This window comes from Peromyscus leucopus, chromosome 4, assembly GCF_004664715.2.
Source record: "Peromyscus leucopus breed LL Stock chromosome 4, UCI_PerLeu_2.1, whole genome shotgun sequence".
Taxonomy (NCBI): Eukaryota; Metazoa; Chordata; class Mammalia; order Rodentia; family Cricetidae; genus Peromyscus; species Peromyscus leucopus.
In genome coordinates, this window is record NC_051066.1 from 6,978,509 (window position 1) to 7,005,478 (window position 26,970).

The 26,970-nt window shown below is 53.7% G+C and overlaps 1 protein-coding gene and 1 non-coding gene across 14 annotated transcripts in view; both read left to right on the forward strand.

The window, feature by feature from the left end:
* The first annotated feature begins 1,867 nt into the window (after positions 1–1,867).
* LOC114703840 lies at positions 1,868–2,023 on the forward strand. Its single transcript, XR_003736192.1, has one exon. It is a non-coding gene; the product is annotated as a U1 spliceosomal RNA (small nuclear RNA).
* Positions 2,024–3,775: 1,752 nt separating this feature from the next.
* Dnm1 (dynamin 1) overlaps positions 3,776–26,970 on the forward strand; it is a 45,554-nt gene continuing 22,359 nt past the window's right edge. For 6 of the 13 annotated variants that reach the window (XM_028884699.2, XM_028884700.2, XM_028884692.2 and 3 more), the window contains exons 1-10: positions 3,777–4,062; positions 15,876–15,949; positions 16,433–16,582; positions 16,845–17,048; positions 18,863–18,961; positions 19,039–19,199; positions 20,941–21,083; positions 21,194–21,329; positions 21,424–21,491; positions 24,122–24,260. In XM_028884699.2, the coding sequence (XP_028740532.1) occupies positions 3,902–4,062; positions 15,876–15,949; positions 16,433–16,582; positions 16,845–17,048; positions 18,863–18,961; positions 19,039–19,199; positions 20,941–21,083; positions 21,194–21,329; positions 21,424–21,491; positions 24,122–24,260 (1,335 nt within the window). In that variant the 5' untranslated portion in view covers positions 3,777–3,901. Of the gene's footprint in view, positions 4,063–15,875; positions 15,950–16,432; positions 16,583–16,844; positions 17,049–18,862; positions 18,962–19,038; positions 19,200–20,940; positions 21,084–21,193; positions 21,330–21,423; positions 21,492–22,401; positions 22,541–24,121; positions 24,261–26,970 lie in introns of all 13 variants that reach the window. The other 7 variants (XM_028884702.2, XM_028884693.2, XM_037204569.1 and 4 more) reach the window with 2 other exon arrangements.

Consider the following 26,970-nt stretch of genomic DNA (forward strand, 5'->3'; position numbering starts at 1 on the left):
GTCGAGCAGTGCCACTCCCCGATGGCCAAGCATCTAAATCTATGAGCCTCTGGGGGCCATGCACATTCAAACCACCACAGTGCCCTTGCTCCGTGTGCCCGAGCTGCTGGGCATGTCTGGTTCTCCCCTGTGAATCCCCGCTGCAATAGGATGAGCCTTGCTTCTTATTAACCACTTCATGAACCTGTGTCTTGCATGAGTTCTGCCACCAAGTAGACACCAATCCCTTGAAGAAAACACAATGAATGGTAGATCCAAGGCCAGACCCAGAGAAAGCTGAATGGCTAAATGCAAGGGCTTCCTCTAGGGGATTTTATCTGAAGACCACTGTTCCAATCAACTGGTGTGGTTTCTTTCATTTTTATTTGTGTGTGTGTGTGTGTGTGTGTGTGTGTAGGTCAGAACAACTTGAGGAGTCCACTCTCCTTCTCTACCATGTGGATCCCAGGAACCAAATTCAGATAGGCAGGCTAGGTGGAAAGTGCCTTTATGGGCTGAGCCATCTCACTGGTTCTTAAGTGATTTTTTTTTTTAGCACCTGCTGAGCACACATCACAAGAGGCTAGTGTATGGTTTTTTGTGCACTCAAAATACATGTATTTAGCTAGGGAGATAGCTCAGCTCATAGAGTGCTTGTCTTGTAAGCATAAAGACCAGAATTGGAACCTACAACACGTAAAAGGGCCAGTCATGGAAGCGCGTGCTTGTAAGTCTGGTACAGAGGAAGAAAGAGAAGGACTCTGAGCCAGGTTGGTCAGTCCCTCACCAACCTGATGAGTCCCAGGCCAATGGGAGATCCTGTTTCAAAAAACAAGGTGAATGGCAGATGAGGACACCATTTGAGTTTCTCCTTCAGGCTCTGCACACGCACAATACATAGACTTCCAGAGTAGACGATGCTGTGAGTCACACCCACCTCTATTGACAGCTTGACTCTGTCATTGCTTGGCCTTGTGACCTTGGACACATTCCTCAGTAGCATCTCTGTACCTCATTTCCCACATCTATCACAGCAAGCTACTAAAAGTTCTGAGACCATGCAGTGGTCACCAAACATAGTCACTAGCTGGGAGGAATCACGGACTGTTTCTATTAATAACTGGCCTCCGTGGTGGCCAAACTTTGGGAGTTCAGCATAGCATCCTCCTTCCTAGTGTTCAAAGCAGAGGGCCAGACCATTTGGTGTTTTGGAGGGCTCTGATCTGATGCATGTATTGTCCCTCAGAGTGTCCTGCTTCTCTGAGCCCGGGGACCTCTCTGCAGCAGCCCTCTTTTGGCCTCTGCAAAGCCATACAGAGAACCTGAGGGCAGAGTGTATGTCAGGGAGGGTTTGCTCTCTGAATTCACACCTGTATGCAGCTCCCTTTATCCACAGCATCACCCTCTTCCTCACTCCAACTTCACTTTGCAAGCAATTTCCTGGAGGACTTGGTCCTTGTTACGTTCAAGTTGTGACGCAGAGTCCTGGGTGAGGCCTTGCATTCTGCATTTCTAACCAGCTCCCCACCAGGTCCCAGATCAAGGATTGCAGGGCATTTAGTATGGTCCCGTTTTGTAAAGGTAAAAGACATGCCACAGCCGGGCAGTGGTGGTGCACACCTTTAATCCCAGCACTTGGGAGGCAGAGGCAGGTGGATCTCTGAGTTTGACACCAACCTGGTGTATAAAGTAAGTTCCAGGACAGCTAGGGCTACACAGAGAAACCCTGTCTCAAAAAACAAAACAAAATAAAAAATAAGCTGCAGAATAAATTCTTAGCTGTAGTGTTGATCCATAGCTGGAAAGATAACCCAAGGCTTTCAAATACTTCTAGAATGTCTGTTTTTTAATAGTAAGTTTCACTATTGTGTTTAAGAAAAAAATCATAATACTTAGCTGGCAGGAGAGATGCCATGATCAAGAGAGTAGTTTTTGCAGGGTGAGGCTCAACCATTGCGTGCTGACCCCCATGATTTCCCCAAATATGGGAAACATTGACTGTATAATTTGTGGTAGTAGAGGATTACATTCACACTTTCCCCTGAAAGAGAGAGAGAGAGAGAGAGAGAGAGAGAGAGAGAGAGAGAGAGAGACTAAAACAAACAAACAAACAAATCCCAGTTACAATGGTCCAGACAGACATTTTCAGACTGTCCTCCCAGCCTAAACTGATGGTGCTGATCCTCTTGGCTCATATCCCTGCCCTCTCTGATCCTCAGAGCATAACAGGTTGGCTAAGGACAGCTGCTCTGGATGGAGGATGCTGGGACTGGCGCTTCAGCTCCCTGGACCTTTGATGTGGATGGCACGGCTGGAGAGGCATGGCAGTGAGCACCAGGCCTGGGCTGGGCCCCACCCAGGCATGCTGTCCTGTCCTTGTGCCCACTTTTCAGATTAGATAACCAAGACCCAGAATGTGGAAGGATCCAGATCATATACGTAGGTAAGGCTCGGGGGTTCTTCACCTACATGAAAATCCCTTCTCACTTGGCTCATTGTCCACCTTCTTTGGGTCTCTGTTCCAACGCTACCTGGCGTTATAGTCTCTGGCCATCCTGTATACATTAACAACACAATCCCTCCCCAGCCCTGCTCATCGCTGTCAGACGGTCATGGTTATTGGCTTAGTTGCATACAGCCCCTCCTCTTCCTCTCGACTATAAGGCACGTGTAGGTAAGGCCCATTCCTCTCACTGCTTTGTCTCTGGGGTCTAGCATGCTGCTTGGCACGATTCAACGGTGAAGAACTAATAGTCTCCAATTCCCAGGACACTTCACTAGTCTCAGCACATGGAAGTGACCTGCTGATCCTCCCTTTCTTGGCTTCCTTGTGAGAACTCCTAATTAGGTCCCTCTCGGTGCAAAAGGGGGTGGCTGGGATGGTGCCTCACGGCCTCTTTGTGTGAAAAGGACAGGCAAGCACGGTTGGAGGAATCTCACTATGTGCCACCCTCCTCATGCCCTGGGCCTGGCTACCACCCTTTTGGAGCCCTGGGGTTTAAGACAAGAACTTTCTCCTCTCCCTGGAGGACTTCCTTCTACCAGGGTGCTCTCCCCTTATCTGCCCGTGGCTGGCCCCTGCTTATCATTTAAGTCCTTTTTCAAAGGTCACTTTTTCAGGAAACCTTTGACTCCTCCCGGCTAACGTGGCTTTCCACGCCCTGTTGATTTCTTCCATTTCTTCTAGTACAGATGATTTCTGCTTTCTCCATTCCAGCCTCTGCCTATGTGTCTATCCCACCACCTGTAAGATCTGAGCGTGGAGACAGACCCTAGCTCTTCTGTTCGGTATTGTATCTATGAGCTTAGATAGGGCCTGGCTTATCATGGGTTCCTGGTAATTCGTGGAATTAATGGTCCATTCTTTCGTCTAGAAACAAACACTGAGGCCCAAAGATAGAAAGGAATATGCTGGAGATTATTAATTACTGTCAGAACCTAGACTAGAAAGCATTCAAGGTTAAGTGGACTAGAGCTGATTTTGGTCAGCTGACTACAACCTTGATTGTACAATCTTCCAAGGCCTCAGTTTCTCTACTGGAGATGAATGCTGGAGTGAAGTAATCATAACCAACATATAATAACCCATTTCTATAGTTAGCACCCATCTCGTCCCCTGAAATAATATCTTCGGTGCAGCATCCGTACCCCAGAGACACAGGTAAATCGTCCCGAAAGCCGCAGAAGGAGAAAACTACAATACCCAGAGCGCCTCGCGCGGCGTCTGCGCATGGTGACGAGCCCGAGAGACCCCGTCCGCCATCTAGCGGCGGTCTGGAGAAGCGCTCCGCTCGGATCCCCGTGGGGCGGGGGACCCGCGGCGCACGCAGTCGGGATATTCGGCTGCAGCCGCGAAGCCGGGGGCCAGGAGCCGGAGCAGGAGCGGCGGCCGGGATCGCAGCCCGCCGGGCCCGCCGCAGCCATGGGCAACCGCGGCATGGAAGACCTCATCCCTCTAGTCAACCGGCTACAGGACGCCTTCTCCGCCATCGGCCAGAACGCGGACCTCGACCTGCCGCAGATCGCCGTGGTGGGCGGCCAGAGCGCCGGCAAGAGCTCAGTGCTGGAAAATTTCGTGGGCAGGTAGGAGCGGCGCGGACTCCCGCGCTCCGGTGCCCCGGGTCCCCGCCCCGGGCTCCGACGGTCTGGTCGCTGCTCCTGAGGACCGAGCGCCCCCGCCCCCCACCCGAGCCCTAGGGCACGCAGCGACCCCGTCAGACCACGGACATCGGTGGAGTCCCCCCACTCCTTCACCCCATTCCTCCGCAGGGCTACCCGGGCGAAGGGCTGTCCTTGATCGCCAATACCCGCACCGTGGGGGCCCGCATTACTCAGCGCCTCGCTGGGAGCGGACAGCACCCGGAGGGCAGTGTCCCCTTCCCACCCTAGGCTCCGTGGAGCCGGCTCTGCCCCCGTGGGAATTCCTGGTCGTGACAGGGGACAGCCCCCTCCTTCGGTCCCTAGAAAAGGACACAGCCCCGTGGGCATCAGGGACCAGGCACAGCCTCCCCCTTCGCACACGCACACGCGCGCGCGCACACACACTAACACATACACACACACACACACCTCTGCGGCTCCCGCCGCCATCCGTGCGCAGAGCGGCGGAGGGGGAGGCGCGGGCTGCGGGGCGAGGAAGGGAAGGGGGAGGGAGGAGAAGCGGCTGGTGAGCCTTTGCGGAGCAGCCGGCCCCTGGCTTCGCCGCCCCCTGGGTGGGGGCCGCCTGTCAGTGTCCTCCTCCCCTGGCCTGGCAGAAGGGTTGTGATGGAGAGAGAAGGCGGCAGAGGGCAGAGATGACTAAGTCCGGGAGGCAGGATGGCGGGGAGGTGGAGGGTGGTGAGCCGTTGCAGAACCTAATCCTCCTCCGGCCTCTGATCCCACAAGGCGCTGGGAAGGCCAGGTGGCAGAACGGGGGTGCAGCCTTAGAGACAAAGGGTCTTGAACTTAGGGGGACAGGCAGGGTCGTGACCCCCCCCCAGGCCCCCTTTGAGCAAGGGAAAACAGAGATGGCATTTCCGGTTCTTAGAAAGAGTAGATCGTTCTCTGAGTTCAGGAGCAGGATGGGGAGGGGGCTACAGGACAGAGGGAGGGACAGGAGCATTGAACTTCATCCCTCACCTGTACTGCTCCCTCTCGAATCTTTCTAGAAAATCTTGCTTTCTTGCAATGACCTTCATGGCTAAGGAGATGACTGGCATGGAGAGAGGGAAGCAGGGCCCCTCCTTCCAGAGGACCAGGAGCTCTGTGGGGTGACATCTGGGTCTAAGCCAGGCTCTGCTGGAAAACCTTGGGCAAGTCACTTGCCTTTACAAACATCTGTGCAATATGCACAGACTGGATGGTTGATGCCACCCCTCACAGGTCCCCAGACGCCCACTGCAAACCCATCCTGGAGGTAGGAAGAGGACCCGAGTAGAGCCATGTTTTCGTGGGATGTGGGCATGGCACAGTGGAAGTGGCCGTGTCTGTCTCATCAGCAGGGAGAAGCAGCTGTGTCTGGATCATGTGACCCCAGAGCTGCAGACACAGGCAGAAACCATATAGCTGAGCCCCTTCCTAGGGGTCCAACAGTCAGGACTGGTAAGGGTGGAGGACTATGGCGCCCTTGGAGGCAGCGGAATGCAAGGATGTCTAGCACTCTATATAAACTATAGTCTCATCTCGCATCCGCTGAGCGCTTGCTGGACTGCTGTGAGCTAGACTGTGCACTGGTCGGGGGTGAAGACTGGGGAGCTCCAGCCCCTCCCATGCCTTGCTGCACCCCCAGTGAAACAATCACACCATAGACGTCCACCTCATAGGTGGGCCAACTGATCGGAGATGCGTTACTCAAGGTCACATATTTGGGAAGGGACTTGTCAGATTCCATCCTGACCCTATGTTGGTCATGGGGACTCATTGGAGTGTAGACATCTGGTTTTTCCCGTCTGTAGGATGGGGGCCCTGGAAACTTACCTTGACCTCTTAAAAGGGTACGAAAGCCATTCACTAAATCCGTGGAAGAGAGTCCTTGAGACTCTCTTAGCCTGGGGACCTATCCATGGTGCTCCTGCCCTCCGGGAGTGTGGAAGGATGGCCCAGACCACAGCCGACACACAGCAGCAGCTGTTTACCTGTCGAGTGGCAGAAAAGGCCTGGACTCTGCCCTTTGTACCCCAGTGCCCTTGGCTTGGCCACGGCTCCGGCATGGATATGAAGGAGTGTCCAGATGCAGGTGTGGGGCAGAGGAAAACTGCTCCCAGATTAGGGGAGCAGGTAGGAAGCAGTGTTGAACCCCTTAAGCTAGAGAAGAGGCCAGGGCTGGGACGTGGGTGGCAAAATTGAGGCTAGGGGTGGGGTTGGGTTCCAGCCAGCCCTACCTGGGCCCTCTTGGGTTCCCGACCTCTCTACCTAGCTCTGGGTCCCCAGACCCGTGAGCATGGAAACAACAGCTCTTTCTCCTGGGGCTTCCAGAGCACCAACCCCCATGGAGAGGAAGTGGAAAACTCTCTGGAGGAAACAGGCTAATCCAGGCCAGCCAGGTTCCCAGGCACCCAGGAGGACCCAGTGTCAGCTCTGTAATGGAGGTGGCCCAGCAGCTGTCCAGGACCCTGCTAGGGCTTGTTTGAGTCTGTGCTATTTCTTTTGCTTCCCTTTTCCAGATGGGGGAAACTGAGGCCAGTTCATTCAGTAATTTAGCAGTCATTCTTGGAGGGTCCACAGTGGTCACACTAGAGAGTCTTTGATGAGGATGAAGCTGTGCATTCCAGAGAGGGAAACTGAGGCACCTGCAGGATGTGGCCAAGGTCCCGGAGGGAGCAGAGCGGCTCAGAAGGTCTTAGAGGAAGGTCGCACCTAGGAGAACCAAGCAGGGCCAAGCTGTGTGAGAAGCTGGAGAAGATTCCCCAGCCAGGGAACAGCAGGTGCAAAGGGCCTGGGGCAGGAAAGAACCAGTTTGAAAGACAAACAGGCACCATGACGGCTGGCATTTGCCCAGGCAGGAAGGATGCGGCAGGCATAGGCAGGGCCTGCGTCTGTGAGGTCTTAGGCGACTGTCAGGAGACTGGCTTTATTTTCGTTATCCTTGGAGGCTCATAAGTGGCAGAATGACTTGAGGTGACTCTGACAAATGTGTGCCAGCGAGGAGGCAAGAGGGAGGACTGTGGAGCTCCCATAGGGACTGTCGAAGGATGTGGCCTCAGATCTGTCTGGGGCCAGGTCCCACTGAGTGATGGACAGGAGCGGGAGTGGGAGGGGCTGAGAGGGAATCAAGGGTGACCGGGGTTGGGGTTGATGAGACCAGGGCTGTCAAGGAGAGTCCGGAGGACCAACCTCGGGGGACAGTGGGTGGTGGTGGACAGGTTCAAGGCAGCGAGGATTCAGTGAGCGAGGATTCAGTCAGAGATGCCCTAGACCTCTCCTGGAGGTGTTGGGAGCTGGGGAGAGGGCACAGGGGAATATGAATGTGGAAGCTGTCGGTGTAGACATGGGATTTAAATCCGTGAGAGATGAGATCATACAGGGGCAGCTGGAGGAGAGTCTGTGGCCCCCAGGACTAGCTAGTACTTCCTGAACAGATGCTCCACTGCGGGGCCGCCTCCATGCCCTGCCTCCCAGCATCCCTCCAGGTTAGCATGGCAGGTAAGCACTCACCTTTGCCCCCAGTGGGTGGGGAGAACAGTGGGAACACAGCAACCACAGCAGCCCCAGGTGTCTTTCTATCCCTGGCTATCTACTATTTTCACATCTGTAAAATGGGGACAGTAGCGAAGCAAGCATGACCCCTGTGAGACTTCGTGGAGGGCTGAGAGGACACAGGTGTAGCAGGGATGTGTCTTCCCCATCTGAGTGGGGCAGGGGTGGACAATAAGCTCCAGAGCCCAACAGCCAGCCAGGGAGCGGATGTAGGTGACGCTCCCCAATCCACAGCCTTGGTCTCTGCTGTCCTTCCCTGCACTGGGCGTCCATTTCCCTCGGGAGACAGCCCACCCCTCAGTGTTCAGTTCATAGTCTTTCCCCGATCACTTTCCTTGTGAGCCTGTTTCTCAGAGTTGGAGACTGACGTTGAGGAAAGTGAGGGGATATAACAGCCGTCCGAGACAAGGGGTCCCTGGCCTGGGGTGGGCAGAGAGAACAGACACCTGCTGGGCTTGCTCTGAGGAAGCGGCATGAAGACTGACCTGAGTAATACTAAACAGAGTGAGAAGCCGGAGGAAGAATGAGCCATTCTAGGTGTGGGGAGGACCTCCCTGAAGGGGACAGTCACCAAGCCCCACCGCACCCCCATCGTCTCCTCAGAGCACACCCCTAACACACACAGAGTGCTCACTGCCTCTGAGTCACACGTGGAGCTCACAGCTGGGGCTGGTCTCAGCCAAGGGACACCTTCCCCCATCTCTGCCACCCCAGTGGCCCAGAGGAACTAAAGATGAAAGGTGACCCTGGCAGACAGCATTTGATCCCGGCGCCAGGAGAGTCGAGTTTCCTGGGCTTGGTGGGGGTCAGAGGGTGGGAATGTCGGGCAGTGAGTACCCAGGTAGGACACTGGTGCGGGAAGCCAGGTGTGGGCACAGTGTTGTCAGGCGTGGGCAGGAGCAGAACCACAGGCCCACATGCCATGTGTCTGGGCTTGCTATTATAAATCAGGGCGAGGCTGCTGAAGGCAGTACATTCTGCCCTTGGCAAACCCACCCTGCATGGAGACAGGTGGCCCCTCGCTCAGGCTGCCCTGTCCCTTCTTATCCCACCTTGCACCACAAAGCCCCCCCCCCAACTGTCGTATTATCTATGCCCCCAGAAAAGACCTCTCTCAGCAACCCCTAAAATGAGGGCCATTTCCCCAGGACCCTGGAGACCTTTATCCACAGGCATAATGACGCCCAGGGCCAGGGCCCCTGTTTCCACACCTAAGGACATCACTGCTTATGGTCTTCGTGAAATTGTGAACTGTCATCTCAGGCTCCCAGAATGGCTCAGAGAAGGAGGGGGTCTTGCTTGAAGTCACACAGCAATTAAATCAAAGACGGGAGAGGAACCAAGAGGTCTCCTGCTTCTAGGCCAGACTTTCCCATGTGCCTGTCCACACTCCACACCCTGCCCTTTTGTACAACCCCATCTCTGTCCTTCTCCCCTTGGCTGTCTTTCTAATTCTTACCCCTTCTGAGACAGAAGTCTGAGGACAAGGAAGCCTTATAGAAGATTGCACTAGACTTAAATTCCTACAGACAACAAGGAGATGACCAGTCAGGCTTGGAGGGTACATAGGGCAGATCCCTAAGTACCCTGGACAGAGCCCTGGACCAAACTCTCCAGCCAACAACACATCCAGGGTTCGGTCCCCAAGCCCCACAAAGTCAGCTACCAGACCAGTGACCTCTCACCACGCTAAGTCTGTTCTTGGTCTACCAGCAGGGAACTCTGTTCTGCTCCCTCCTCTAATCTCCTCTAGCTGAAGCTTCTTTGTCCCCTCAAAACTGAGCCCCAGATTCCGGGTTGAGCCCTGTTGGCCTGATCACCTTTAGCCAGTCCATGCTGGTTCCCTGACTAGCTGGCCGTTCATGGAGGAAATGGGTTGAGGTCCCTCTGACATTGTCTTCTCTGCTTTCCTGCCCCCATCTCCCTCACTGGCTCTGACCTCCAAGTCTCATCAGCCAGGCCCTCCTCCTCCGGATGCCTTTCTGATGCCCTAGCTCCTTGTGCTGGCCCAGTTCCATGTGTGGGGTGGGGCTCTGTCCCCCCCACCAGCATAGAAGAAGGAGGAGGAAGCACCTGGCAGACGGCCGTTACAGCATCTATCTAGAGCCTTGAAATTCTTCTATCACTTGGGCTCCCAGGCACCGGCTCTCAGAGAGCAAGGAGGCCAACAACCAGAGAGGAGGCTTCTCACCTGCCTGAGCGCCCAGCACGTCTGCAGAGCACACAGCCAGAGCACGCAGCTTTTGAGCGCCCCCAGTGGGCACCCTCAGTTAGGTCTTCCACAGCCCCGTTCTCAGGGCATCCTCTCAAGAGCCCTGGCACAAAGCTGCTGACCGAGTCCCATTTCACCGACGGGGAAACTGAGGCTGTGAGCAGGGACACATTTCTGGGGATGAAGCTGGAGCTTTCTCCTCATTCTATTGTGACAGGAAATACCAACCAGAGGCATCTGTACCGGGTGTCTTGGGAGATGTCCCTGATGGCTTGTAGGAGCCTGAGTGGGAGGCCAGCCGAGGGTCATGTGACTTCTTTTCCTGTGAAATGGGGAAACTGATCACAGCGACCTTAGCCAGCCATGAGAGCAGCCGGTCCAGATGACAGAGCCTTGAACGGCCTCACTGCTGTGTGATTTGTGAATCATAAAACCCACCCATTTAAAGTGCACAATTCAATGATTTTTAGTGTATTTACAGAGTTCTGCAGCCATCATCATAAACTAATTTTAGAACATTCCCATCACCCCAAAAAGAAATCTTAGAATGCTGCAGAGTTTTCAAGGCTCCAGCAGAGTCTGGCCAACAGTCAGCAGCCACTGGTACGAGCAATGCTTATGGTGGCCGTCTCTAGGGGCTGGGACAACGGTCGTGTTTTACCTTGTAAAATAGTTTATGTATCTCTTGAACTTTTTCAAGTGGAGAAAAAAATCTTTTTTTTTTTTTTTTTTTTTTTTTTTTTGAGACAGGGACTCTTGGCACAGCCCTGGCTGTCCTGGAACTCATGTAGACCAGGCTGGCCTCAAATTCACAGAGATCCACCTGCCTCTTCTCTCTTCCTCCCATAATGCTGGCATTAAAGGTGTGTGACTAAAATCTTAATTTTTTTTGTTCATGTACATTGGTGTATTGCCTGCATAATGGTGACAGATCCCCTGGAACTGGAATTACAGATGTTTGTGAGCTACCATGTGGTTACTGAGAATTGAACTCAGGACCTCTGGAAGAACAGCCAGTGCTCTTAACCGCTGAGCCATCTCTCCAGCCCAAAATCTTAATTTTTTCATAAGGTGAAAAAAAATTAACTATTTCCACTTTGAAAATATAACTTCCAGTGGATGGTGGTGGCGCACGCCTTTAATCCCAGCACTCTGGAGGCAGAGGCAGGCTGATCTCTGTGAGTTTGAGGCCAGCCTGGTCTACAGAGTGAGTTCCAGGACAGGCACCAAAACTACACGGAGAAACCCTGTCTTGAAAAACCAAAAAAGAAAAAGAAAAGAAAAGAAAAGAAGAGAAAAGAAAAGAAAAAATCAACACAAGAGGGAAAGAGGGAAGGAATGGAAGGATGGAGGAGGGAAAGAGAGGGAGAGAGGAAGCATGGATGGAAAGACAAAGGGGACTAGGAAGGGTGGGCGCTGCCGTGTGGTCCCACCCATCACCAACTTGCACTGTGAATTTGGACAACAACCCCCCTACACCCCTCCAGCTGAGGACGGAACCCAGGGCCTTGCTAGGCAAGTGCTCTACCTCTGAGCTCTATCTCTGAGCTCTACCTCTAAGCTAAATCCCCAGCCCCAACAACCTTCTTTTTGTGATTCCGTGACCCCTGCTGTCCAGTGAGCTGTAATGGGGACTGGAGAGCTCCCGGTACAACCTCAGTTTCCTCAACAGGGTGTGTGAGTGCCGGCCCCTTGCCTACTCAGCCTGGGCACTGGGATTGGAGTCAGGTCCCACCCAGGCCCTGCTTGGGCACCATTGGCACACGAAGGGAGTCCACAGCTAGACTGCCCTGAAATGCACAAACATCAGCTTATATTTCCACGCTGCAGCCTGTGGGCTGCCTCAGGCCTCCTGGGCCTCCCAGGGCCCCGGGAACAGAGGAGGACTTGTTGCCTGATGCAGCTTCACCTACTCCCTGTGTGTTTCTTGGCTGACAAAAATCTCTGTCCAACACCCCCTGTCGATGCCTCCGAGGCCACCTCGGAGCATGACCAGCCCTGCCTGCCACTTTCAGGAGCGGCATTTGTCCCTGAAATCCCCTTGTCCTCCCAACCCCCCCCCCCCCACTGGTCTGGCCAGGCTGGAGACCCACCTTCCACCTCTCCCCAGCTGTCATTCACGCGCCATGAGAGCTGGGGCTTGTCCGTCCTCTAACGGCAACAAACCCCGGTCAGGAGACAAGCACAAAGAGGGACGGATGGTCCCTGGTCCACAGCCCCAAAGTGGGGACTCGGACAGTGCCATGCATGTCTGCTGCCAAACCAGACATGTTATCTTGTCATCATTTGCACCCACGCAGGAGCTGGAAATCAAGGTGCTCCGGCCCCAAGCCTCAGGTTCTGGAGTGGGAGTCGGGGAGTCACTTTGGCACATTGGTGTGGTGTTTCCAGACTCTCCGGGGAGGGCATGACAGTGCCAATTTAGTTAGGAAGTGGGTGGTGCGGGAGGCCTGGAGAGGCGTCTGTTTGGTCCCTTCTGTGCGTCAGGTTTGAAGGTGTCTCTGCAGATGGCAAGGCCTCCCTGTGAAATCACCATCTGCTCAGTGTGAGTGGGAGAGCTGGCAGGCCACCAGATGCCCTCCCATGCTGGGCTCAGCACCGGCCTCTGGAGCTAAAGAGGCTGCACACTCTCCTTAGACACCTGCTCTGCTGTCCCAGGCCTCACCGAAGGTGCAAGGGTGTGGCTCTGCTGGGAAGTTGGGTCCAAGATGCTGACCCTTCACGGAGAGCTGGAGTGGGACAATGTGTCCGGTAGCGGGAGAGAGCCGTTCCTTCCAGTGTCTCGGGGGCACCTACTGTGTTCAGGTTCTGTGTCTGCGTGGGGCGACCTGCTGGTCCTGTCTGCGGTCTGTCCACGGTGTGAGGCATCCCAGGCCCTGCTCTCACTCAGTACCCCTCCCCCCTGCCATTGCTGTGTATCCTCTCTCATCCTCACCCTCTCTGGGCTTCGGTCCCACCTTCAGGGCAGTGATGGGTGACTGGAGTGTTCTCTCTTCCCGTTTTCATCTTGCCTTGTGTGGTGTCAGGGTCAAGACAGAGGAGGTGAGCCAGAGGAGGTTTCTATAGGGTTTCAGAATTCTTGCTGGAATTTGGGGGTCTTCCTAGAGGAGGCTAGAAATGAGGAATTCTTCTTGGTAGCCCCTGTGGTCTCATGCCCTGGGCATGGGCTCAGTCCTTCTGCCGAGAGGCCCCACAAACCCATTAACAACAGCGTATGTATGACATCCGGCCGCAGCTGAGCACGTACAGACTCAGAGCGAAGGGAAGAGTCCAAGGACACCAGGCAAGGGGAAGGCAGGGGTGGGATTTGAACCCAGGGCCTCTGCCTGGCACTGTCTCTTAACCACTAAGATACCGGGCCGGAGTGAGAGAAGACGTGACAGTCACACGGGGTCTTGTGAATAGTGGTTTGTCCCTGGAGATTTGAATCCACACCTTGAGGAACCAGCATTATGTATATATATGTTATAATATATAATATTTTTCGAGACAGGGTTTCTCTGTAGACCAGGCAAGCCTCAGAATCAGAGATCTGCCTGCCTCTGCCTCCCACGTGCTGGGATTAAAGGCGTGCGCCACCACTGCCTGGGATCAACACTTTTAACACGTGGCCACGTGGATTCTGACACAGGCTGACTGGGCCTCACGTAGAGAGCCTGGCCCTCTGAGAGCTTGGTCTTGACCTCTGTTGCTTACAGGCTTCAGCTCTGAGCTGGCAGCGGCTTGGGTCAGACCCTAAGCAGCCGTCAGCCTCCTCAGGTGGGCCACGCTCTTCGAGGCTCCAGAGCCCTCCACCGTCAGGGCGTACAGGGCCGGGTGGGTGCGTGTGCTCACAGGGAGGCCTCTCAAGGGAAGACTCCAGGGAAGGTCCACATCTCTGCGCGGGGAGGGCTCTCTGTGGGGAGTCCCATCCTTTCCAGACCCTCCCGCAGTTTCCACGGCAACCGCTGTTGCTATGGTTTTGCTTGGCAAGCAGCTGGTGAGGAAGAGGGTGGACCGGAGGCCCCTACACCCACCAAAGCCACTGCATAAACAAGTGTGCTGCCTCCGCAGCCCCAGGGACCCCCAAACAGAGGGGTGGCCTCCCCCCGCCCCGGAGTCGCTGAGCGAAGCCTGGGGCAATGAGGCAGGAGGTCCCCTAGGCTGGGACTCCCTCTCTCCCTGGCCTGCCTGGCCAGCTCTGTCCTACCACAGGCGATGCATGATCTGTTTACGTGTCTTCTTCCTTTGCCGCACTGTGAGGACTCGGGGTGGGGAGCCGGGTGACTCATCTCTCATCCCCACGGCCCAGCACAGGGCCTGGTACAAATCAGAGTCAATTCAATCCTATAAAAAGCTAAGTCTGGCTCCTTGGGCTTGGAGGGCAGCACAGTGGGATGGGGACGTTTCCAGCCTCTGGGGTCCAATGGACACTTGGGTTTGAATGCGAGCCTGGGTCTAGAGTGTACAGCTCAATAAGAGAGAACTTGCCCAGCATGTGTGAGGATCTAGTCTTGGAGGTTAGCGCTGAAAAACAGAGAAACCACAATAAAACCCAGACGAATAAAACAGAACTCAGGTGAAAAACAGTTCTGCTGTGTGACCTTGAGTGAATCACTTCCCCTCTCTGAGCCTCAGTTGCTTCCCCTATAAAATTAGAATCTCTGAGAGTCTTGTTTGATGACTTGGGGATTCTCTTAGAAAGCATTGGGCACCTCATGGGTACTGAGCCCTGGGCTGGGCACAGTATACAGTGGAGGACAGAAAGTACCAGCCCTGTCTTGCAGATCAGCATTTGCCTAGTACCTAGAAAGGATTAATGCATGCCAAGTTTCCCCCTCCCCCAGGCCACTGACCCCCAGCAGCCTCTCCTCTCCCAGAGGTGGTGCAAGAGAGGACCCCGAGAGGGGAACTTGAACCCCAGGCCCCTGGGCCTGTCTGTTTTCCCTGACCCTTTGCCCCAAGCCTGGGGTGCGGGAAGTGTGAGGCTGGGTCGGCTCTGGGCTGAGGCTGAGCATCTGGTCCTCTCTTGGTCTCCCTGGGTCTCTTCTAGGGGATGACTGGCTGTGTGAGTACAGTCTCCCAGGCTCTGATATACTTCCCGTTTCCTGGGTTCTGGGGGATCCCATGACTGCTAGTTCTGACAGCCTGGTTCCTGGAGAGAACTCCACCCTCCAGCCAGCCCCTGGCAGAGTCATGGGTGAATAAGAATAGCTGACAGACAGAGTCAGCCAAAAGGACAGCTGAGCTGACATCAACAGGAGCAGATGTTGGTTATAGACTGTCAGGTCTTGGGACACGGATGACGCTTTGGGGCTCCTCTGTGTGGTCCTTCAAAGGGGGTTGAGTCCATGGGGCCTGGAGATCAAGAACATTCAGAGTTGAGCCCGGGGTCTCCTCTGCTATATCATGCTACCGGAGCATCTCTGAGGCCATGTCCCCAGCTCTGAAGTGGGGACAGCCACTGCGTCCTTCCCCCGGGCTGCTTTCTGGGGCTTGCGAGCGCTGCCCACAAGGCAGCTGCCATGCAATAGGCCCCAAAGAAGCCCGAGTTCTCTTCCTTGCCTCCTCCAGACTGCATCTGCCTCGTCTTCAGCTCTAGGCAGATGGGGCCGGGGAAGAGGAACTGAGCCCCTGTCTGCCCCAGCAGGGCAGGGAGGAGGTGCTTCTGCTCTGATTTTGCTGAGATCCACTCTTCACCGCTCGATTGGGCTACCCTGTGCTTCATTCTCCTGAGCAGAATAGCAGTGGCTGGGGTGGGGGCAGGGACTTCCTATTGGCTCAGATCCAACATGGTATATATTTGAGGGACATCTGGGGAGTTGCTGGCCTAGCCTCTTGGCAACCCGAAGCAGTGACTTGGGGGAGCCCACTCCCCTTAGTGCCTTAGTGCTGTCGGTGAGATGCTGTGGGGCCTGCTCTTTGAGGGGATTTTGTGTCTCCTAATAGCAGGACAGATACTCCCTGGGGGCCAGGGATACCCTCAGATACTGTCCGGTCTTGACCCTCTTCTAACCCCAACTCCCTGCAGGGACTTCTTGCCCCGAGGATCTGGCATCGTCACCCGACGTCCGCTAGTTCTGCAGCTGGTTAATTCTTCCACAGGTGGGTGTCCTCTGTCCACAGCCAGGCGGCCCCTGCCTGAGGTGAAGCCCAGCCTAGCTACGGAAGCTGTTTGTGGGGTGACTTTAGGCAAGGTCATCTTCCCCTCTGTGGGCCTCCATCCCAATCTAGACAGTGGGTATAAAACTATAAAGTGGAGGGCTAGAGAGATGGCCCAGTGGTTTAGAGCACTGGCTGTTCTTCCAGAGGACCCAGGTTCAATTCCCAGCAATCACATGGTGGCTCACAGCTATCTGTAACTACAGTTCCAGGGGATCCAACACCCTCATGCAGACATGAATGCAGACAAAACACCAATGCACATGAAATGAAATTAAATATTTTTTTTTAAAAAAAGCATACTGTAAAATGGAGACAAGGATCGCTGTTTGGAGGTAAAGGGTAGATTAAGGGAGAACGATGCCACCCAGGCGGGCTTCCCAGGTCTGATGCCTCCTCCCCTTCCCCTGTTGGTTTCTGGAGCAGAATATGCCGAATTCCTGCATTGCAAGGGGAAGAAGTTCACCGACTTCGAGGAGGTGCGCCTGGAGATTGAGGCTGAGACTGACCGGGTCACCGGCACCAACAAGGGCATTTCCCCAGTGCCCATCAACCTGCGGGTCTATTCGCCCCATGGTGAGGAGACCCGGCCCCGCCCCCTCCTTCCGGCTTCTTTGCCTAGCCACGCGCGCCCTGGGCCAATTCCCTGGGCCCCACAGTTCTCACACTTGTTGCCTGGGTCTTCCAAGTCCACTTACCTCAAGTCTCACCTGCCTAACCCCTCCCTCTTCTGGCCGCGCTCACCAGTAGATGCTCTTCAAGCCAGACCCTGGTGTTTAGCTCCACCCACCTGACCACGCCCCCACCGTGGGCCTGCCCTTTTTGCCTCTCTGTCCAGTGCTGAACCTGACCCTAGTGGACCTGCCTGGCATGACCAAGGTCCCGGTGGGGGACCAACCTCCCGACATCGAGTTCCAGATCCGGGACATGCTCATGCAGTTCGTCACTAAGGAGAACTGCCTTATCCTGGCTGTGTCCCCTGCCAACTCCGACCTGGCCAACTCTGATGCCCTCAAGATCGCCAAGGAGGTGGACCCGCAGGGTAGGTTGCTCCCTGGCAGCTGATGCACCTCGGCAGTAGTCTAGTTTAGGAGTATCTCTGAAGGTCTAATGGTGTCGGGATCAGATTTAACCTTTAGACTCACTTCAGCTGGGTGTAGTCCCTCAGTCCCAGCACGTAGAAGACCCAACACTAGTTACAAGACCAGTTTGAGGACAGCCTGGGTTACATGAGATACAGTCTCAAAGAGCTTTAAAAAAGGGGGCGAGGTCTTCAAGGTGGCTGGGTGGGAAAAGGTGCTTGCTGCCTGAGTTCAATCCCGGGATCCATGTGGAGGAACAGGAGAACTGACCCCTGCAAATGTTTGTGGTGGAGGGGGTGCACCCACTTACATAAATAAGTAAATAAATAAAAGTGACTTTTAAAAGCCCCACCTCGAAGAAACATTTTTGCAGGGTTTTGGATGTAGCCCAGTGCTAGGGTTCTTACCTAGCGTGGTGTTAAAACATCATTTTGGTCGGAAGGTGGTGGCGCACACACCTTTAATCCCAGAACTCAGGAGGCAGAGCCAGGTGGATCTCTGTGAGTTTGAGGCCAGCCTGGTTTACAGAGTAAGATCCAGGAAAGGCTCCAAAACTACACAGAGAAACCCTGTCTCAAATAAATAAATAAATAAATAAATAAATAAATAAATAAATAAAACCCACATCATTTTATTAAGGCTGTGAGGACACACACCTTTACACCTTTAATCCCAGCACTCAGGAGGCAGAGCTAGGTGGATCTCTGTGAGTTCGAGGCCAGCCTAGTCTACAGAGGGAGTCCCAGGACATTCAGGGCTACACAGAGAAACCCTGTCTTGAAAAACCAAAATAATAATAATAATAAATAAAAAATAAAACATGATTTTGCATTCAGTGTGGCAGTATACAATCAGGATCCCACCTCTCCAAAGGTGGAGGCACAAAGATCATGAGTTCAAGGCCAGGCTAGACTATATAGATCAAAATTTTTGTTGTTGTTGTTGTTGTTTTTGTTTGTTTTTTCTTTGTGTAGCCTTGACTATCCTGTAGACCAGGCTGGCCTCAAACTCACAGAGATCTCCCTGCATTTACCACCCGAGTGCTGGGATTAAAGGCGTGCGTCACGCCACCACTGCTGGCTATGTTGAATTAAAAAAATAATTTAAAAATTATTTTATTAGTATGGATATTTTGCTGGCATGATGTCTCTGCATCACCTGCATGCAGTGCCCACAGAGGCCAGAAGATGGCATCAGTTCTCCTGAAACTGTTACTGACAGTTGTGAACTGCCATGTGGGTGCTGAGAATTGAACCTGAGTCCTCTGGAAGAGCAGCCAGTGCTCTTAACCACTGAGTCATCTCTCCAGTCCCTACGTATATTAAGTTTGAAGCCAGCTTGAGTTTCATAGCCAGATCCTTTCTCAAAGAAATAGCATCAATTCGGGGCTGGAGAGATGGCTCAGCTCTTCCAGGGGACACAGGTTCAATTCCTAACACCCCATGGTTGTTCACAACTATCTGTAATTCCAGTTCCTGAGGATGTGACACACCTTTCTGGCCTCTGCCAGCAGCACACACCAGGCACACATGTGGTACACAGACATATATGTAGGCAAAACTCACATACACATACAATAAGAATAAAAATAATTAAAAAGAGAGAGAAATGGCATCAACAAAAAAAAAAATCATTTTGGCCACTTTGAATCATGAAAGAGGAGCGGCTGGGTGGGCAGAGGATGAGAAGGATAGTGTGGGAGGTTTGAGAATGGGTGAAGTCTCCCAAGGGAGGGCTGGAGCAGGTGTGCCAGTCTACCGTGGTCACTTTGCAGGTCAGCGCACCATTGGGGTCATCACCAAGCTGGACCTGATGGATGAGGGCACAGACGCCCGGGATGTGCTGGAGAATAAGCTGCTCCCTCTTCGCAGAGGTAGGCAGGCACTGCTGCACCTTTCCCTCTCACCTTCCCGGGAGCTGCCCGCCCCTGACCTCGGCCCTGCTCCACAGGCTACATCGGCGTGGTGAACCGCAGTCAGAAGGACATAGATGGCAAGAAGGACATCACAGCCGCCTTGGCTGCCGAACGCAAGTTCTTCCTCTCTCACCCGTCCTACCGCCACTTGGCTGACCGCATGGGCACACCCTACCTGCAGAAGGTCCTCAATCAGGTGGGTTAGCGGGTCTAGCCAGGGCCCTGGGGAAACAAGACTAATCTCAAGTGCATCTTTTCTTGTCTCTCTCTCTCTCTCTCTCTCTCTCTCTCTCTCTCTCTCTCTCTCTCTCTCTCTGTGTGTGTGTGTGTGTGTGTGTGTGTGTGTGTACATACTTTTTTTTTATTTTATATGTATGGGTGATTTGTCTGTGTGCATGTCTGGTGCCCTGGAAAGTCAGAAGAGGGCATCAGATCCCCTGGAACTGGAGTTACACATGGTCTCGAGCTGTCTGTCATGTGGATGCTGGGAATCAAACCTGGGCTCTCTAGAAGAGCAGTCTGAGCCGTCTCTCCAGCCTGGTTTCCTCCATACACCTTAAGGGAGACCACTGGAGATTAGCATCCAGCAATGCAAAGCGAAGTGAGACCCAGAGAAAGGAAGCCACTTGTCTTAGTCCCATGGGGAGTTAGTGACAAGAATTCTGCTGGCTTTTCCTTTCTGGGGCCCAGAAGGAGAGCCCTGGGACTCCCAGCATGTAGAGAAGACCAGAATCTTGTGTGGATGGTGGCACTGACTCAAGAGAACTAGAATGCATTCTGCTGGACATCTTGGTCCTCTTGACATGATCCAAAGAGACTGAACCAGGGGCTGGAGAGATGGCTCAGGGGTTAAGAGCACTGGCTGCTCTTCCAGAGGTCCTGAGTTCAATTCCCAGCACCCACATGGTGGCTCATGACCATCTATAATAAGATCTGATGCTCTCTTCTGGTGTGCAGGTATACATGCAGAGCACTCATATATAAATAAATAAAAAATTAAAAAAGGATCAACTTAAAAAAAAAAAAAAAAGAGGCTGACCCAGAAACCATGAACATTCCAAAAGCTTCCCAGGGAGGCTTCCCCTTCTGGAATGAGTGTAGGGGGCAGTTGAGACTACCATAGATCTGGATTCCAATCCCGGCTTCATTACTCACCCACTGGGACACTCTAATGCTCTGATCTTCCCACCACTACCTCTAAAGAGGATGGTGGTGACCCACCCTGTCCCACAGTGTAACCCCAATGGCTCAGGGAGAGAGGGTGAGGGGACCCAGCGGACTGGAGCCCCTGAACTTGAGAATTACCTGTAGGTGACTGGAACCCAGAGTATGCGAGAGTGTCTTTCAGCCTTCCCTGCCTAAATGCATTGGGGTTCTGGAATCTAAAAATATTCAGTTACTCAAAGTTAGGTAGCTTCAGTATGGATCCAGATTCCTGGCTTCTGTCAGAAATTGAGTTATGACATATTAATTCCAATAGTTCATCTCTGTGCACACCTGTGGAGCTCAGGCCTGCCCTTTGCAGCAGTGGTTCTCAGCCTGTGGGTCACACCCCTTCTGGGGGGGTGTGGTTCTCAACCTGTGGGTCACACCCCTTCTGGGGGGGTGTCGAGCAACCTTTTACAGGGGTCGCTTATCAGATCTCCAGCTATCAGATATTTACATTATGATTCATAACTGTGGCAAAATTACAGTTATGAAGTAGCAATGAAAATAATTTCATGGTTGGGGGTCACCACAACATGAGGAACCGTATTAAAGGGTCGCAGCATTAGGAAGGCTGAGAACCACTGCCCTGCAGCTTCTGACCTGGTCCTCCACAGCTCTGTGCCGTATTGCATCCACACAGCCTGCTAGCATCCCTTTCCCTGCCTGGGCCTGTGGGCATCTAGGGCTGTGACCTTGGTTTTAACCTTTTCCTTACCCACCACACCCAGCAACTGACCAACCACATCCGGGACACACTGCCAGGGCTTCGGAACAAACTGCAGAGCCAGCTGCTGTCCATTGAGAAGGAGGTGGATGAGTACAAGAACTTCCGACCGGATGACCCAGCACGCAAGACCAAAGCCCTGCTGCAGTAAGGCTCCTGGCCCCAGTCTCCAGGGCTGGGCTGCTCCAGCCCCTCCCACCCTCGGGGCCCAGGGCTCCCCCCTCCACCTCCTCAGGCCACGCCCCTCTCCCACACAGGATGGTCCAGCAGTTTGCGGTGGACTTCGAGAAGCGCATTGAAGGTTCCGGAGACCAGATCGACACTTACGAATTGTCAGGTGGAGCCCGCATTAACCGGATCTTCCATGAACGCTTCCCTTTTGAGCTGGTTAAGGTAGGGCACTGTAGTCCCAGGCAGGAGAGTGGGCCCTGTATCTACCTCCTGTGGCAGGGCTGGCTCTGACCAGTCTTCCGTCTGTCCACCACAGATGGAGTTTGATGAGAAGGAACTCCGAAGAGAGATCAGCTATGCCATCAAGAACATTCATGGCATCAGGCATGTACTGGGACCGGGGTGGGGTCTGCATCCTGTTAGGCAAGGGGCACCAGGCTTGAAGGAGCCTCCCTCAGGATGGACCTGAGGGTCCTGGTCTTCCCTCCCTTAACCCCAGCTTTCTGGCCCCCAGCTCAACAGGCTCCAGCTAAGGGAGGTGGCTGGGAGGCCTAGGCCACCCGGCAGCCTACAACCCACTGGCCTCCTTGGCTGTCCCTGGGAGGTCTGGAGGTCACTGGGTAGGGCCTGGGGCATAACACCCAGATATTGTTCTACATTCTTTTATGAGGGTGATTTTCAACGTGCCAGATGCTCCTAGTCTCCCAAGCTCTCCCATTCTACCCCTTCTCTCCCAAGCCACCCTTTGGTACCGAAAAGAGAGCTGGGAGATAGACCCTCAGACACTCCTCAGGGACCCAGATCCTGAATGGCACCATGCCCATGTGACCCCTCTATGTATGCTCCTGTACGATCCATGCTGTGTCTCCGCATGAAATCTACATTGTGATAACAACTGCATTTGGTCAAAACAGGAGACCTCGTCTCCTTGTCTTAATAAGAAAAGCTCAGTTCTCAGAACGGCTCTTAAGGAGGCCTCAGTTTGGTAATTTCCAAGCAGTGTGGGGCTATGGAACCTTTTAGAACCTTTTACAGAAATACTTAAGAGGAAGCAAAATGGCTGCAGGAGAGCTCAGACAGAGCTGTCTGGCCCAAGGATCGCTGATGGGAAACCTCTCATTAGAATCCCCCCCCACACACACACTGGCTAGCTGGAGACACCGAGGCTCAGACGGGGTAGTGGGAAGACTTCTCCCCCAGGCACTGCTAAGGGGCTGGAGAGGGACCATGGCCTGGTACTCCTGGCAAGTGCCAGCCTGTGACACTCTGCCCTTCTCCTGCCCCGGGCGTTCAGAACGGGGCTGTTTACCCCAGACATGGCCTTTGAAACCATTGTGAAAAAGCAGGTGAAGAAGATTCGAGAACCGTGTCTCAAGTGTGTGGACATGGTTATCTCAGAGCTAATCAGCACGGTTAGACAGTGCACCAAGAAGGTAACAGGCAGCCCTTGGCCAGCCCCCGTCAGCCCCGCCCGCCCCCGCCCCGCCCTGCACTGCTCAGCCAGGCACTTCTTCCCCACATCGCCCCCGCCGCCACCGCCTGCCTCCTCGGTAGCATGCACAGGCCTCAGCGGGGTGGGGAGGGCAAGCTGATCATGATGGACCTGGACAGGGGAGCCCTCTGAGGGAACCTCACCCACACCCTGATCCCCGGACCTGGGGAATCAAAGAATTGGACACAGAGATCTCCCCTGGCCCAGAAGAATGATGTTGGAGGGGACTCTGGGTCCCTGCCTTGCCCATAGAAATGGGGTAAACTTCCAAAGCTCTAGGGGGGGTCTTGGGGAAGCCTCAGCCTGGGGGCATGTGAGGAACAGGATCTTGTGGGGTGCTTTGTGGGAACCTGGGCAGCCAGAGTAGTGCCTAGGGCCCAGGACTGGGGTACCATGTCTCCCTGTTCTTCATCCTCTCCATCCTTCACTGTCCTCTGGAGACTATCACTCGGGCCCTCCTGCCCCTTCCTTCCACATTCGGCTCTCCAGGGACAGAGCTGTCTCCTTCCAGTCAGCCTCACAGGGGATTGGGCTTGGCAGATGGTGCTCATTTCTCACAGCAGGGAAACTGAGGCCCAGCATGTGGAGTGACTTACCCAGCCAGGGTCTTATCTGCTAGGGAGCGGAGAGCTGTCACTGGAAGCTGAGGCTGCGGACTCACCTGTCCAGTGCTCATCAGTTCCACCACAGGCACCCCCCCCCCACTGCTGTCTTGGCCTCTCAACCACCACCCCCCTTTCTGTCTTTTCTCTTCTCCTGCTTTCCGTCTTTCCGAGTTCCCACGAACCTGATAGGAGGAGGAGCCAGAGGGTGCCCCTTGAGGAGGAAGGAGGAGCAGGGGTGGAGGGGGAGGGCCAGGCTGCTGCTCCGAAGCCCCAGGAGGCTCCGTCTGTGGTGTTAGACTGCAGGGGTGGGTAGAGCGCAGCCTGGGCACTTAAACACAGCACAGCCTAGCAGGGTGGCCCATGGGGCTGAGCTTCTGAGTCAGGCTGAAACAATTCAGGGGTTCCCAAAAGCTTAGGTTTGAACAGAACATGTGGCTCAGTCCGGGTCTGGGTCTGGCCCTTAGGAGGACCCACGGGGACAGACAGAAGAGGCACCGGAGAGGAGCAGGCGGGCGTGGGGCTGTTGAGGAGTCTGCTTTCTAGGGGGCATCCCTGGGGTAGAGGATCTGGAGTGGGGAAGGCTCTCTCAGAACAGGGGTTTGGTCCCTGACACCTCTGGCCATAACCCCAGAGCCCCCAGGGAGGGGGTGCTTGGTAGCACCTAGCAGGTGCAGCCCTGGGAGAGGGGGAGGGGCTGGCCCCACGCTCATGTTGTCTTCTGTTCTCTCTCTCTTTGTTGGTGTCTCTCTCTTTCCCCATGCCTGTGCCATCCTCACCCACCCTTGAGCCTGGCCGCTTGGCTTTCACTCCCATCCTCCTCCCCTCTGCCCTCCTGGCTGCTCCCCTCCCTGCCCCTCCCTCCTCCTCCTCCTCCTCCTCTTCCTCCTCCTCCTCCTCCTCCTCCTCCTCGGGTGCAGGACGGGCCTCTTCACACCTGATCTCGCTTTTGAAGCCACAGTGAAAAAGCAGGTGCAGAAGCTTAAAGAGCCCAGTATCAAGTGTGTGGACATGGTAGTCAGTGAACTCACGTCCACCATCAGAAAGTGTAGCGAAAAGGTATGGCGGCCGCCTGGGAGGGGCTGGGCCCGGCCGTCACCCCTACCTGGTGGCTATGGCTTCCCACGGGCAGAACCATCTGCCTAGCAGATGTGATGGCCTCTTGGCTCCCCATTGGGACCCAGGCACCCATTCAGGCCAGGCAGTCCCTGGCCCAAGACTTCCTGCCATCTTAGAACCCCGGGAATACTTTCACTCAGGATGCTATCAGACAGCACCCCACCCCGCGGGTCCCCTTTCCGTCGGTAAGGACGATCGTACAGTGCCAACCACAGTGATGGTAGGTGGTGGCTGCTGTTTATTGAGCAGCTACTCTGTGCTTCAGTGGGCTGAGTGCTGGTCCTTACCAGTGTCTGATTTAGTCCTCTCAGCAACTTTAAGAAGTGGGCAACATCATTGCCCTTGCTTTACAGGGGTCCAGACAGATCTCAGGGAAAGCAGAGGGTGACTTAGACTTACGGAGAGGGCCCAGGGTCAGGGCCTCTGGAGAGAGGAGAGCCATCCCAGGACCTCGAAACCAATTTGCGCTAAAGCGTATTGGATTGCTCAGTGCCAACAGTCTACATGAGTCGGACGCCTAGGAGCCTCTTTTGAGTTGTCTGTGTCTTTTCCATGCCCTTTCTTATGTGTCCACTTTTGGCCGTTTGGAGGACTTTTAGCCAGGTTGTCCAAAGCAGTGCTTGCTTTCAGCTCCCGTTGGCAGTGGGAGCTTTGCCAGACTTCCCATGCTGCCCCCGCCCTCAGCGGTGAGCTGAGGTCTGTGTGTGGAGCACACATCTGCCTTAACTCCGAGTTTCTAGTAAGTGCCACCCTTGCTCTTCTCTGGTCCCTGAGCTGTGGAGTCCTTGGGTCCCCAGGCCCTCTGTCCGCTGGGCTCAATCCATGGCAGAAAGGTTGCCGGGTCTATGAGAGGCCTGTGTTCTTAGAATCCTGCCGGGAGGCACTTAGCATGCTCCAGTGCTTACACTGGCTTGTTTTGTTTTGTTGTTCTTTTCTGCCCCCCCACCAGTCTCTGCCCTTCCCTTTACCCACCTCTTCCCCTCACTCCCACTCCTTTTTTTTTTTTTTTTTTTTTTTTTTTTGAGACATAGCCTCACTCTCTGGCCCAGGCTGACCTAGACTCCATGGCAGTTCTCTTGTCTCAGCCTCTTGAGCACTAGGAATAAAAGCATGAACCAGCTTAAAAACTTCCATATTTCTGGGCTGGCCGGATGGCTCAGTGGGTAAAGCATTCACTATGCGTATGTGCCCATATACACATCATGTACACACAATATTAATACAGTAAAATAATTAACTTCAAAAACTTTCCTATTTCTACAACATAATTGGCTTGTTTATTTTAACCATGCTGACACTGGATCCATATATTGCTTTTTTTTTTTCTTCACACGCTGGGTAGAATTATTACATACCCTATATAAACATTTTTTTCTGAGATAGGATTTCTCTGTGTAGCCCTGGCTATCATGGAACTCACTCTGTAGCCCAGGCTGGCCTCTAACTCAGAGATCTGCCTACCTATGCCTCTGGAGTGCTGGGATTAAAGGCGTGCGCCACCACTGCTTGGCCCTATATAAACATTTTTAATGGTGACGTAAGAGGTCATTAAATGAGTTTGCCTGACTAGTTTCCCATTGAACATTTAATCTCTATTTTTTAATATCATAAAGAAACAGGGCATGGGGAGGGGGCTCAGTTGGTAAAGTGCTTGCCACACAAGCAGGAGGACCTGGGTTCGGATCCCCAGTGCCCACATGGAAAGCCAGATGCAGCAACACACCTGTGGTCCCAGAGCTAGAAAGGCAGACTGGCAGATCCCTGGAGTCACCCATCACTGACTTCTGGCCCCCACATGAAGATCCCATTATGCTTCTTTCTCTTGGATGGTCTCCTTAAGATAGATTCCTAGAAGATAGCTAGCTAGATACAAACAGTCCACAGTGTAGGATGCTTTGCTCAGCTGCATCCCTAACGAGAGCAGTAATTGTGAATGATACAGCTTTGAAGGCAATCCATATGCCCATCCAGAGGCGATCAATAGGCAAAGTAACACATCCACCGTGGGAAACCGCAAGGGTTTAAAGAGCAGGTGGGTGTGGCTGTCCACGCCTGCAATCCCAGCACTCTGGAGTGGAGGCAGGAGGACCATGAGGTCAAGGTCATTCTCTGCTACATAGTAAGAGGCCAGCCTGGGTTACATGTGACGCTGTCTCAGAAGAAAAGAGGCAAGACAGGCTTGTGTCCTTCCGTCCACGTGTCCTTCCGTCCACGTGTCCCTCTATGATGTAAAGGGACTGTGGAAAACATTGCAGAAAAGAATGTGTGTAGCATTTTGAGGGGAAATTAGTAAATATTGAACACTAAAATCCAAAGTCATATTTAGCCAAGGCTAACCATTGTTTTGAAAGAGAGAAAGGAACATAGAGCCGTTTCGGTTTCACATTTAAGTCTTTTGTGGTTGTTGAGATGGTCCCCGGGAGCAGGGAGCTTGCTTCCCAGAGAACACAGATCTTAAGGGAGAACCCTATGTTTGCCATATGATTTAACTCCAGCAGTCATTTTTCTTTATATGGCAAAATCCACTTATATTTGTGTGGGTTTTTCTTTTTTTCTTTTCCTTTTTTGGTTTTTCGAGACAGGGTTTCTCTGTGTAGCTTTGTGCCTTTCCTGGAACTCACTCTGTAGACCAGACTGGCCTGGAACTCAC